The 14,505-nt window shown below is 37.5% G+C and overlaps 1 protein-coding gene across 9 annotated transcripts in view; it reads left to right on the top strand.

Moving 5' to 3' along the window:
• The window catches only part of MARCHF1 (membrane associated ring-CH-type finger 1), a 242,705-nt gene that overhangs the window by 203,100 nt on the left and 25,100 nt on the right, over window positions 1-14,505 (top strand). For 7 of the 9 annotated variants that reach the window (XM_071556186.1, XM_071556187.1, XM_071556189.1 and 4 more), the window contains 2 exons: window positions 4,668-4,747; window positions 5,010-5,741. In XM_071556186.1, the coding sequence (XP_071412287.1) occupies window positions 4,668-4,747; window positions 5,010-5,741 (812 nt within the window). Of the gene's footprint in view, window positions 1-4,520; window positions 4,748-5,009; window positions 5,742-14,505 lie in introns of those variants that run through there. The other 2 variants (XM_071556194.1, XM_071556195.1) reach the window with 2 other exon arrangements.

Raw genomic sequence — 14,505 nt, 5'->3', positions numbered from 1 at the left:
ATTAGAGCAAACTCAGTAGGAGAATAAAAACATTAGACATATGCCCTGACAACCATCAATTTTCTGCAACTTTCTGCTTAAGCAGTGTTGTTAAGTTGACCAGCTTTTGGAAATGCCTCTGACCTTCCTTATTCAGAACAGTCTTAGAGGATTCATTAGCTTTTCTGGTGATATCTGTGAGGCCTTTTTATATAAGCTATCCATTATATCTGGTTTGTTATTTTAAAGCTTCACTCCATTCCTATGTGAATGCTTTGCACTTGTGGAATGAGTTTTTACTCAGGTTTTTTGTTAGGTAGAAGTAGAGCCCCTCTCTGTTCTTAAGGAGAGCATGTTCTTGGACTAGTTTCAACATGCAGGTTAAGCAATATGTGGCCTGTGAGTATTCCCATTTTTTTGACATTATCTGGCAAATTCTTTCAGATCCTGAACATCAAAGTAAAGGCTGTCTTGATTTGAAATTCTTATTTTTTCATCACTTGGACTACATTCTGTCTCCCATTTCTTTACTGGTCTTTTAACACAGGCACAATTGTGTGAGACCCAAGTCCCCTTGTGTCAGGTAAATGATTATCATCTCGCTTGTCCTGAAAACTCTGTATTTACTAGTATTCTGTCTGAAAAGCAAACTTTCAGTTCCTGTTGAACATACACAAAATAATTATAGATGAGTGCCCTGTCATGCCTGTTAATGGAATTGGAAATCCTTGACAAGAGAATTCATCTGAACTGACCAAGACAGCAGAAGGTGGTGACTGGGGAATCTCTCTCCACTAAGAATGTTTTTGAAATGTCAAACCTAATTAGCTGGAGTTGACATTATCCCTCAAACCTTTTCCTTGTGTTGATGGCATAGAGAAATGAGCTACCTTGCTTATAAATGAATTCTGAGACGGCTTTATTTTGAATTACAACATTTAATTCTGCTGCTGATATAATTTGCTATGATAAAATTAGTACAGTGCTTGTTTAGTTTTCCCTTTGCAGTGAGCTGTACAATATAACTGCCTGAAGAGGACATTAGTTCAAGAAATACTATTTTAAAAAAAGAAATCATTATTCTGCCTGCCAGGTGGAATTGGAGTCCTCAGCGTTAATCTGATCCCTCTATTCACTAAATACAGTATCTCAAAATATTCAGTGTGCCGCATAGCAATGTAGCCATGGGATAGCAATTAGAGCAATAAAATCTGTCTGCTTGAGACTGTTTCCAACATCTGTTGCATATACATTCCCAAAAGAGTTGGACTGATTAGAAGAGAGCAGAATACATTCAAATTATACTGTTTTGCTTTGTCAGATATGCCACAATTCTCCCTGTAAACACACAATTTAACTAAATGCCACTTTATGTATCTACATTCTGAAACTGGATTCAAGAGACTATTTTTTTTTAATTAGTTTGGGATGTGTAGCTTGTAGAGGAGATGGCCAAGAGGGATATTGCCAAAAAAATTGGGGTAAGCCTGAAGGCAGTGCTGGTAGCAGAAAGCAGATGCAGTTAATGCTGTCAGACTACGGTAGGGTGAAAAAGCAGAGAGATTCGGGGGCAAAGGTTTGGACTTGGCTTCCAATTGAGTTGGATTTTACAGGTTTTTATAAACAGCCTGACTTGCTGTGAATTATTATATTCATGTGACATGTGATAGAAGGGACAGACCTGACACTAACAGGTCCTATATAATTTTTGTAGATAAGACTGGATTTATCTACAAAATAAGTACCTGCAAGGTACACAAGTAAACATCAGAAAATTATTATCAGTAACACCAAATTTCTTGATTTGATAAATCACTCCATCAGTTCATTTTTGTTTCCACATTGAACACTTTAATGTTCAGCTGGACAGGGTTCTGGAACATGTTGTCCAGACTGTGTTTTTGTCAAGAATGGTTGGACTGGGGGATCTTTGAGGTCACTTCCAACCTGGTATTCTATGATTCTGTGATTTTACCATTAAAAGCTAATTTAAAGTAAATAAAAATAAACATTTCTATTTAAAAGTTGTGTAAATCAATTGAATTAAACTCATTCAAAGATAAGAGTCTGAATTATCTTGTGTATAACTTGGCATGTTGGAGTTTTCTTGTTTTATTTTTGAAGACTTAAATGGTGCATTGGCTTTAGCTACTCACAAGGCATGTTTGCTCCAACAGGGGTTAGACAAACAAGATAAAAGCATTCATTTTAAAAAAGATTTGTACATAAAGTATTTTTGAAGGAAATAAACTTTTCTCTGAGTTTTGTGAAGCTAAATATAACTTCATTATGCCTGTGCAGGGGAACTAGAAAATAAATTTGACTGAACAGGGCTGAAATAGTCCAGATCTCTTTACAGTTGGGAGTGAAATGTAAGATTTAAGTAATCAAATTGGTGATGTAATTTTTATTTTAAAATAATTAGATTTCCACCTGTCTGCAGTCACAAGTAATAAGTGGGAAAGCTTTTCAATCCGTGTTAATTTTTGGCTTGATTTCAGCCCTCTTAGCAACTGTCTACCTGGCTTCCTGCTTTAATAGCTGCTCAAAGTTTCTCGAACCTGTGCAGACCTCCTGTATGGTTACTGAGTCAGCTTAGCCATTCTCCTTATCCCTTCAGAGGGTACTGCTGTGGCAAGATGATCTAAAAATTGCTTTTATGGCATGGAGGTGAATTGACCACCACTTAAGATCAAGTCAAACCTCTGTAATATAGAGATCCTGAAAGAAGCAATGGTAACAGTCCTGTAGCTTTTAGGGGGAAGAAAGAAATGGGAGCTCATCATGAGAGATGAATTCATGAGTCCACACTGGACTCAGGGGCTGGATTGCTTCAGCAGTCCTTCACCTGGGATTTAGTCTGGAGAGACATTTCACATTCACCCAGCAGCAGCAGCTGCCTGTAGGCCAGCAACATGGTCTGGTGCTGATGTCTGCATATTTCCTCAATAAGTAGCTTAAGATGTGTCCTAATTACTTAAAGCTAATCACAGAGGCTGAGGTGGGCAAAGATTATATGCCCAACAATATATTTACCATATGTTTCTAATATGCATGTAAGAAAAATTCATACTCTGTCACAGTACATGTGACAGAAACATTGCTTTTGTAGAAAAAGAAATAAGAAATACAATTTCTCTCACTGATACTTGTCCTTTTTTCCCCCAGCACTGGACTGCATGCAGTTCTCCCTTTGATTGGTGAATCCAGACACTGTAAAAACATTAGAACATAAGGATTGTGTCCAAATGCCTTATCAAATTAATTTCTCACTTTGGCTTAGTTTTTGTATCTCCAAGTTTCAGTCATGGTAGTAAAGAATTCGTAATATTGTTGGTGGGTTTTGGTGTGTTTTTGTGATATTAATCAATAGATAAAAAGGATTCCTTAAATTCTAAAAGCTAGAAGATGGTTTTAATGCCAAAGCATTAAGTCTTAGCAGGTATCCAGTCAAAAACAGAAATGCACATAGTGGTGACTGATGTTTCCAAAAGATGTATGCATTAAATATAATGGATATTAAGTACCTTGGATAAAAGTGAAGTGTCAGCAGGTACTTGCTGTATGTAGTTATTTTTATTTGTACTACTTATTTTCAAACACCTTTTTGACACCACAAAAGTATCTGTGAAAGTTGAACTAGAAATAATTTTAATTATGGTCTCTATATGTGACTGAATTTGATTTACTAGTACAAGAGATTGGGATGACAGCCTTCACATCTTTGTATAATTTGTACTTTGTGCTCTTGCTTATTAGTCATCCTTCCCTTGCATCTGGTTAATGATCTCGTGGTAGTATTTTGTCTGCATTTGGTAGTGGTGTTCACAACAGGAAGGTTTAATTCTAAAAGCTAATGCCCCTAATTAGCTAAGGAAAGGTCAGAGTCTTAAGAATGTTTTGTGTTGATCTCTCTTCCCACAATACCGTGTCTCATGAGGGATCCTGAAGAATCACACCTTGGATTTACATTTCCATACAGCTGCAGGTAGTACAATATATGATGAGGCAGATTGAAATAATTTGCTGTTAACACCATCAAAATATGTTTTCAGTGAAAGTATTGAGTAACTGAATCTGCAATTTGTAGCAATAACCTTATAAGTAAAATGTCACACACTAAATATGTTATATATCTCTTCTGCTGTTTGAGAATGTGATCAGCTCTGTAGAGATGCAGCCTGCATTTTGGTCTTCTCAGGCTCATCAGTTCAATATTTTTAGCTCTTCTAAAGAGATTGCCTTCAAAACCTTTTAAAACACACTTTAATTTTCTCACTGTTTCATCAGTCCACTCAGTATAGATTAGCTTTGGGTTCTTTATCACTCACCATAATGCAGTACTCTTCTTGCCATGGTTGATTGCATGAAATAAAAATATCCTTTCCCATCAGACATTTACAGTAGATCAAAATGAAAATTCAACTGCTGAAAGCTGTTTCCTCAAACAGTGACAAAAAGTAGTCATGAGCGAATGAGAGCTCAATCACCTCAGTCGTTCTTAGTTCCACAAATAAGTTTCACTTTTGTTCAAGCTTCCTGTATTTTTTGAGCTTGTATATGTTCAACAGTGAGCTATGAACAGCAGGAACAGTTACTTTAATTTTTTAATCATGTGGCAAAGCAGTAAAATATCTGCAATGTATTTCATGGACAAAGATTCCAAACTGTCTAACTTGTTTCAACAGGCAAGCAGTCCTACAACAGGAACAGCTCACAGAAGTCAGTCACGTTTGTCTGTCTGCCCTTCCACTCAGGACATTTGTAGGTATGTACTGCAAAAAATATACTTTAGTATGGCTGATACTTGTTGGTTTTTATTTAATATTATGTAGCTCTTTCTTCTGCTTTATTCATAAATTACATAGACTTTAGTTTTCTTTTGATCTCTCTTGTTATGTTTTTGCTTTTTAGTCTCATGTTTTTCTACTAAATTCATGTTCTCATTTTCATCCCTTTTTTTGTGATTTCTCTCTTTTCACCCACCCTTACCATTTCCATCCCTTTCCTTTGCTTACTGCTTTGTCTAGATCTACTACCTTGCATGACTTGTCAGAAGATGAGCTTGAACATGCAACCCCTGTCATGGTGCTGGCCCCTTCTAATAGGGAGTCTGGTAAGAAACACGTAAAACGAAGGTTTAGGCGGAAAAGAGAGACTGGAGACAATGGTGAGCACACAGAAAAGCAAGGAAAGGGGAAAGACTGTAAATTGCATCCTGAGCCTCCAAGATCCAGCTGGAATGCATCTGATTCATCATCATCTTCAGATGAGAGTCAGTGGGCTCAGGCTAGGAGGAGAGCAAGAGAAAAGGCCAGAATGGCCAGGAGAGGGAGAAGAAACAATAGATCATGCAGTAACCAGGATGGGTCCTCAAACAATAATGCCGTTGAACTTGTCACCTTGGGGACAATGGGAAAAAAGAATCAAGAGGTATCTGACCCTGAGAATCCTACTTTAAATCACCGCCGAAGGGTTCCAAGGCTTAAGGAATCACAGTCTTCAGCATCGTCTCAGGAAGCAAGGATTTCCTCAAGAAAATGTGGGAAAAGCAAAGGGAAAAGCTACCACAGAGATCGGCAGCCTGCGCCTCTCTTTAGACACAGTAAAGATTTGAAGGACTCCTTTGCAGAGGCAGGCTCTGGCAGTGATGCTCTGGCAGTCCCAGATAATGGAGCACCTGCAGGGCCCACTGTGCCTCACGCTGTTCAGAAGCCTCCAGTGTTGTATGATGACTGGTCTGATGACTTAGAAGTATGCAGGTTAGTCCCTAAGAAGAAAAAATTAACATTCTTAAGAGGAATTTCTCACTGCCATGGTCTGAGTGCCATTCTCTTGACTGCTTTCTGTCACTGCTTCTCGGTAATAAACTGCTAGGCAGGCCACAGAAAACAACACAAAAACCTTTTCTACAGAAAAGTTAGTGTATCTCAATCTGAAGATATACTTCTGTTTCTTAAAAACAGCAATCCTATGAGAGAGCCAGAGGTTTTTCTTTGATCCATTTGTCTTCTCAAGAGTGGACCTGCTGTGTCCTCTGGCAGAGTCTTGCTGTATTTTAAATCTCCAGCCAGAGGCAGAGAATGAAGCAAAGCAGAGTGATACATAGCTTAATACAATGGGATATGGAGCTTTCCTCCTTAGGTGATCAGTTCAAATCCAGCTTTGGTCCCTAAATGTGATTTTTTATTGACTTATATGAAGGAAATTTGTGATCATGATTCAGTGCCCTCTGGAGTTGCCATTACCTCAGGAATCTGATGGATGGTGCCTTCCAGTGTGGCATAATTTTTATGGGACCTTGCACTGCCAAACACCTCTAAAATGTGAAGGTGTGGGGGCTGTTAGTTCAGTACTCATCATAAGTATTGGAATGATACAAAAGGATGATTGGGCAAAGCAAGCATTAAAATAAGCTTTGGGAAAGCAAAAGCAACGCCAAGAGTTTTCTTTAGTTCAGAAGTTCAGGCTTCTAACAATCTGATTCCCTTGGTGTGAAGCATGCAACCAGAAAGTGAGCATTTTACTCTGGAAGTGAGAGCAAGCTAGGCACTTCTGAGCTAACATCTAAATGCAGCTGGGAGGGCTTGAGTGACTTCATTTAGTGGTAAATGAAAATGCACCATCCTGTAAATTTAACAGAACTGAAACAAGTATTTATTTTCTGTTTTCCCCTCACAAAACTTGTGAGCCAGCACTGACTCTCATCTACAAAATGTAAATCAGGCTTAGTTTCTTCATATGGTAACCCCAAACTTCTTCCTTTTCTTTGCTGGGAAGAAGTTTGCGTGGAAATGTAAACACAGTCGGGATGAGGAAGTTCATGATGCTGCATCATGCAAGTTTCACAGTAGACTTTAACCTCATAGCACACTACAAAGATCCTAGTTCTAAAAAGATAATAGGCTGGTATTGTGTTTTTTCACAGCAGAAGATATAAGCCATTACTAATACAGCTAGTGCTATGTGATCCTTGTTATGCTTATCAAGAAAAAAATACACATTTCCATTGTCTGGCTATTGTCTGTCATGATAATTTAAGATTCTTCAGAGTAAAGTCCAGCTGTGTTTGTACATGAGCTTGAATATCAGGACCAGACTCCAGGCTTGGAACCTCTTCACTTTATAGAAATGCAATGAAATAGCAACAATGGTAACCATATTGCATGAAATGTATATATAGTGTATGATGCAGAAGTGTGCACAGATTACTTCAACAACTTCAGAGTTGTCTTAAATTTCTGAACCCACCAAGCCTGCATGTATTGAAGATCCAGTGTGGTACACACCGTGCAAATTTAATAGGTAATTTAATAATTATTAAGAATATAAGCACCCAAAACCTGAAAAAAAATATTTCAGCATGGGTCTTTATATAGCCTTAACTCTACAGTGTTAATATATATATTTATAGATAGATAGAGAGAGAGAGAGAGAGAGATGGAGATAGATATATAAATTAAAGTTTTGTAATTATGTCATATAGATTAATCCTAACTGTTGCCCAAGTCACCAAACTTAGACTTCGCTTTCAGATAGAAAGTGGACTTGTCTTTTATCTGCCTTCTCAACCCATTGAAGTTTATGATATTCATTCAGGCACTATTTGTAAGACTTGAAGCTTGTTTCAAAGATTGGCCTTTTGGATGTGCATGTAAAATTTTCAGCCAGACATGTTTAGTTGAGGAACATTGAAAGCTTTTGACATGTATGTGCCCCTAGGCTCACTATCAGTGGAGATGATGTTTGATCAGTGTTAAACTCAATATGGCTGTTAATGAGACCTATTGTGCAAAATTTCTCAAGAGTCATAATTGCATTTTTCTTCATGTCAGGGATAATGCTATTTTTTGTTGTTGTCATTATTAGGTAGTGACATTAGTATCATAGTGACCATAATACGTCTAGGAGAAACACTACAAAATCAAAAGCGTGTTAATTTTTCATAGCTGATAAGTTGTCTCTATCTGCACACAGCAAAAGAGACAAGAAGGCATGTTTTCACTAACAATTCAGTCTAGGCTGTAGTTCTTATTTTTCAGAACAGGTCCATGCACTTAATTGATTCATGATCTGTGATAAGTTTTTCTTCTGATTCACAATCTTGCATCTAAAACAAACAAAAAAGAATAATTGTATGTCAATGTAGTTGTGCACATATACACCATTTTTCTGCATGAGAAACAGAAAAAGCGTGGGGAGGGTTGTGATGTTTATTCAAAGACTGGATTAGCACAGCTAGTTGTGATGGGGAAAATTTGTTTTCCTGAGTTGTTTCTTCAAGCCTTTCATCCTAGCTATTCATATCTTCTAGCTGATATGACAACACTAGTTGAGAGGAATGGCCCTCACCTAAATGGCATTGTGTGGAAATAGCAGAGGATCTTAAAACATCTCTTGGTGCCAGTTGTATTGTCTTTAAGTTTTTAGGGAGGCAATCCTTTTCCTTTATTTCCTCATGAATTGCTGGCAATTTCTTCAGACTGCATTGGGGAGCACAAGTGGGAATGTGGCAGGACACACCCAACTCCAGCATAAGCACATTAGTCAGATACAGTACCATGGTGTAATATATTCTTCAGCTAGTCTAATGCAAGCCTCTTAGTCACTTCAAGTGAAACATTTGTCCCTCTACTGTCACTGTTTCTTTGTTTCCAAAATGATGAAACAATGTCACGGTATCAATGATGATCTTTCCAATCTCTTCCTCGAGCAACTGCTTTCTTCTGGACTTCATTAGAAGGCAAGGTTTCTGCTTCTCAGATTAAGGACAACATAAATTCTGCCCATGCTGAGTTGGTTTGGCATATTATTTGTTTATTTATTTTAAGATTCATAGGATAGGCTTTCTAAATCGTACAGTTGGATCCCCCTTTTCCTAAGTTGCTCTGTGTCTGAGATTTTCTTCATATATACCTTATCCTCGAATTTGCCATGTGGCTTGAGGCACAGCCTCAGAAATAGCTTTCTTTGCTCTGCATGTGGATAATCTCCCTGAAGCTATGTGTGGGACATGATAAAGTGAATGGATTGTGAGGATTTAGTCTCATGGCTTTTCACATCAGAATTACTAAGGAAAGAAAATTGGTTAGTTGATATTACCATTGGTGAACCATAAGTGCTTTGTGTATTGACTCTGAATTAATCTTACAGTATTTTTGTTATTGATGAGGGAGAGTTGAAAGACATTTCCTGTTTGACTAGTTTGGCTTTTGTTGTAAAATCATTTTGTAGTACTGATTCAGTCATTTCAGCAAAACCACACACACTTAAATAAGGTAGAGTTACTTACATTGAAAAAAATGCTTTTTTGAAGCTGAATTTTGATTTTGTTGAGCTCTCAGTAAAGGAGATGAGGAAGTTGATTTATTAATCTCTAGAATCTATTTCAAATATAATTTTTAAAAATGAATTTTTAAAAGCTAGTGTGTTAATTTAAAGGCCATTATAAACTTCAGAAAAGGCTAATATGGGAATTTCTGTGTATTAACACAATCATAGATAGGAAGAAATGGTGTATATTGCACATGAAAAGAGGAAATATGATTATATGGTTTCTCTCTGGGAAATCAAATGTTGTAACAGGGTTTTTTCATAATATTATTTAGTAGGACGTGCAAAAAAAAATAGTATCTTGCATAAAAATACTTACATTCTGAAATATTCATGTAGAAGAGTGCTCACAGAATCAACAGACAGAAAACTGCTTGGGAGGAAAAAGTCTTTGAGGAAAAAAAGAGAAAGTTAAACAGAAGATGGATACAGAGGTTTAAATTTTACCATTGAAATTAAATGCTTATTTTAGATACTTATACTGAAACCATGATGTTGGATCCAGTGAATAAACTGTAGTGCAGAATATGTGTGTGTGTGTGGCTTGGCTTCGCGAACGAAGATTTGGGAAGGGCTGTCCCCACGTGGGTGTGCCCTTCCAGCCTGCGCAGTGGATTTTTTAGGTGAGGCTCAGCGTGCACAGAACTGGCCCCACCGTTTAAGTCCTGAGGTTCATCTGCCACGGCCAAGTGAGCTTGGACAGTGTCAGTGAAGTCCTCAGGACTAGAACCTACAGCACCCGGCATTTCCCAGGAGGTCTCCCATCCAAGTACTAGTCCAGGGCTGACCCTGCTTAACTTCCAAGATCTGACGGGATCGGATGTCAGGGAGGCATTTAACTGCCTGCAGAATATGTAGGCTTGAAATAACATCTAGACCCCTCTAAAATCACTGTAAACCAGAAGATGCTTTACTTGCAGACTGCAGTGCTTGTCTGAAGAGGGTTTTTGACCTGTTTCTCCCTGGGATATTAGTGCATACCTTGTGGTCTCAGGATGGCACGTTCATGAGGAGCTAAGTCTCTGACTCTTGTCCTGCATGTTGACTCCACTTCCCTTCCTTCAAAAGAACTGTGACTGCCGCTTACTTTCCCTTTCAGAGCCTTATTTTTGCAAGGTGACTTTTTGATATGAATCTCCTGCTTTTTGAGGGATCTCCTACTTTGTATGGTCTGGTGGCTTATCAATCTTTGAAGCAGTATGAAATTCTGGTTAACTCTGTTCTCTGCCTGATGGTTCAAAGTCCCATCTGTCACCTCTTCAGCCATCTGGTTATACAGTCTCTTTTGAAAGCTCTTCATGATTCACAAGGATGTAAGGAGAGCCAGAGCAAGGCAAGCATGACTTTGTTGTGATTAGATTCACTTATCTGGGGGACAACTGAGTCCTGGTTTCTACTTCTTTCTAGCCAAAACTATTATTATTTTTCATGCAAATGGCTGAAAAGGCGGCACTTCCTGCTGGGTGTGAGGAGACCCTTGGTTTTAAGGGTCCTGTCACTAAATAGTTAAAGCTTGCATATTTTCTCTATGCAGTTTAGTTCCTTAAAGCTTTGACTTTTTCACTAGGTTGGTGGGAGGAAATCTAAATCCTGTTTTAAGGTGCAGTTCCTAGTTTTTTGTACATGTTCAGTGCAGTTAATTTTGTCAGACATGTATTTTGAGTGGTTCTGACAGTGCATCTGAGGTAGCAATTACTTGTAACTCTTCAGATGGTTAGATATCCTATTTATTATGTATAATGGAAGATTAATAGAAGGACAGGAAATGCTGATAAAATATTCTGTGTGCTTTTGCTAATGTTGTTTGCTCTTGGGTCTCATACAAATTCTGGTCACTTTTGCAGAAATGAAGAGAAAGCTTTCCCTGGGCCATTATGAAATTCCCCCAGTGTGGTGCAACATTTCGAAAATGTATTTTCCTCTAGTCAGGTAGAGGCAGTTGACTGTATAGCATAATGGAAGGGCATGAGTGACAAGGAAGAAGTATACAAATTGATTACATTTGGTATGGAGAATTAATGTGCTTCCTCCACAATGTGTTTAAATGGAGAGTAAGAGCAATTTATCATTTAGATTACTTTGTGATTTAAAAGTGGAAAGAATGGAAATGAGATTAAAAAAAAAGCGTTTAAAAATGAGAGCAAGAGAAACATGGCACACTTTAGCCTATTGCATTAAATTCAGTGAATTTAACTTTTTTTTCCAAGTGGTAAATTATGCATGAGCAGAGTTTGATATTTTTGTGGATTCTATTTATAAATGACAATTACTTGGTGTGAGTTTTTGATGAAAATGTTTGCTTTAATTTTAGGTTCTAACTATTTAAAAGCCCTGGAAGCAGTTTATAAATTGGCAAAAGAGAAAATTACATTTTTGGACTGGAAAATAGTATTCCTAAGAAAAAAATCAGACAGAGTGACAGCAATTGTGTGCATCCCTTTGCAATGCTGTGGAATTGGTTCCTTTTGGTCCAATTAAGATAACCTAGGATTTCATAGTATTTCATGCTAGAAGCTAATAATCCTCACAACCAAAAATCAAATCCGGGGATTCCCTTGCTCCAACATTTTCCTGCTCTGCTGTTTCTGACTCAGCTCTCTTTAGCAATAGTGAGATACAGTGATGAGATGTACCCACTGAACAGGGTAAGAATTTTTCTTTGCATAATCATTTTGAGTCCATTTGTGCTTTCCAGTGAAGGGCCTTCTTGATAATTTGTCACTAAAAATAATATTTCTGGAATAGACATTATCTTCCTTGAGCATATTTATATGGAGAAAATATTTCCTTCTTTTGTTAGGGAGACCTGTTAAGTTCAAAAGGGTTTCTCTTCTGTTGGTGTACTTCCATCTTCAGGAAAATGACAGTATGGGTATTGGGCATCTGCATTAATTTAGTTCACACTGCCTAGAAACTGGATCACAAATGGTGTAAAAATGCCACAGTCACAAGGCTGTAGCTCCTCTTAATTTTGTAAATAAAGGGGCCTTCATTAGTGCTTTAGTTCAGACAAAGAGCCTGTTTTTGAAGCACATCTGATCACCATTGCTTTTACCATGGTCTAGACCATGCTGAGAAGTGGTCTCAGGGCTCTCCAACCATATTCCCTTTGAGTGCAAGCAAACTGCAAGGTGTAGTCCTGGTCCAACCTAAAATCAGTATCAAATCAAAGATGTGTCAGGTGTAAATAGCCCAGGTTTTAAACACTAGCAGATTTTTTTCAACAGATTTCCTATACTTTCACTGCAATGCTTGTTAATATGGATGTAGCTTTACAGTACACAGAAATATTAAAGAACAATAAGTTTTTTACATAATTGCATAATTTATAGCCTCTAAGCATTGTTGTACATCATTATCAGTATGCCCATGCCCCATGCCCCCATATGCACTTTTTGTATTTTCTATAATTTATGATAATTATGGTGTACATTGTAGATGAATACAGCAAAAGACAAAGACGCACAAAATTGTGATTTTGTACTAATGGCTGAGGAAGATAGTGCAAGTTATCTGGTCCAAAGCAAGATCTTCCAGTATTTAGCCAAGAGTCTGTTACCATAGCAGTCGGAACTCCAAATATCTTTAGACTGTCACTCTGAGTTAAGGTAGCACAATTTTAAGTTAATTTCTTCTGGTAAAACAACTAATAAAAAGCTAAATTGCACCAAAGAGTCCAAAGAGCATTCAAGCTAATGAAATCCATGGCTTTGGTAGTTTTCTCTGGACTTTAATTTCTATTGAAGTTTGGTTGAATTCTTGTTACATATTTCATGGTTATAAAGCTAGAAGAGCCCATTAGATTTTATTTAGTTTGAGCTTCTGTATAATGTAAGTTCTTATTGTCATCTTGCTATGTCTACATTTGGCTTTTAACTTCTGTCCAAGGAAAGCATAAATAGAATGTATAATGCATATAGTGTTTTTCTGTAGAAGTATTTCAACTGAAGTAATCTTCAGTTTAAGATTTAAAATTTGCAATGTCACTTTATTTGAAGGTCCCAGTGGAGTTTTGGCTTGTATTTTAGCTCTGATAATAATTTTAAACAATCTTGGCAGTAGCAGAAATAAAGGCTTTTGGGTACGTAGCTTAGCTTAGTTGTCTAACTTCTAAATAGTTTAAATGCTAAGGCTGTAAAATAAATTATGTATAGCTTGAATTTAAATGAACAAAGAATACTGGTTTTCCTTTGGGGAATAGCTTTAATTTAAAAAGAAAATCATATTTTTCAGGTAACTCTCTGATGGGAACACATTTGTTAGAAAAATATCTATTAAGAAGGTGTTCTGAAAATTTAGTTCTGCTTAAGCAAGAGGCTTAATAAGAAATCACCATATAGACAGTTTGCATTTAAGAACTAAGCTACTGATGCACCTAGCTTGGCTGGATTAGTAAAGACTGTAAATTGAGTACTTGTAAAATTTCCTTCAAAAAAATGAGCATGTGCCAGATGGAAATTGTGGGTATTTTTTCTTCTTTCCTCCACTGCCACAGGTATGAAGTCCTCTACAAGCACCACTGCAGACACTTAAACCTGACTTTTGTGGTTCAGGTTTCTAGAGCTTCAGTTATTTGTTGGGGTTTTTTTGTTCTCTTTATTTCTATATATCTGGCAAAGTAGCTTTGTTCTGCTTTCCTGTTATCATATATTTGTTTTCTTATGGCTCTGGTCTACACCATGGAAGAATAGTGAAATCCTGGTTTTGATCCATAGATATTTCATGTAGACATTGGAATTTCCTCCTCCCCTACTTGTAGGCAGCCTCATTGGTGTGCAGTATCCAGTCTTTTCGAGAAGGTCTTTGCCAGGCTGTCTCCTGGCATACACCAGGAGGTCCTGTGCTAGGAAGAAGATCACCCGTCTTCCCTAACCTGACCAGTGGGAAGACAGTCTCATCACAGGGCTCTTCTACCCCTTTTCTTACCCCAGGAGTGGTGCAGTCACAGTTTTTCTGTGTACAAGGGTGATTTATTCCTCAGATGTGTTCAGACACTTTTGCATGTGTGTTGTCTGAGGTTGCCTTTCTAAGGTGTAAGTTTCATTTGTGTGATACCAGGATCTGTGCTGTTGCTGCTGTTTCTCTATTTGAAAGAACTGAGGTTTCAACCTTTTTTTCTTGGTTTCATTTGGTTTTGGATTTTTTTTTTGTCTCTTGCCTGCCAGTTTGACACTTCAGACACTCATTAGGGCT

The sequence above is a fragment of the Pithys albifrons genome, chromosome 5 (genome assembly GCF_047495875.1).
Source record: "Pithys albifrons albifrons isolate INPA30051 chromosome 5, PitAlb_v1, whole genome shotgun sequence".
Classification (NCBI taxonomy): domain Eukaryota; kingdom Metazoa; phylum Chordata; class Aves; order Passeriformes; family Thamnophilidae; genus Pithys; species Pithys albifrons.
The sequence above is the reverse complement of the archived record's forward strand: the minus strand, read 5'-3'. Positions and strand labels throughout refer to the sequence as shown.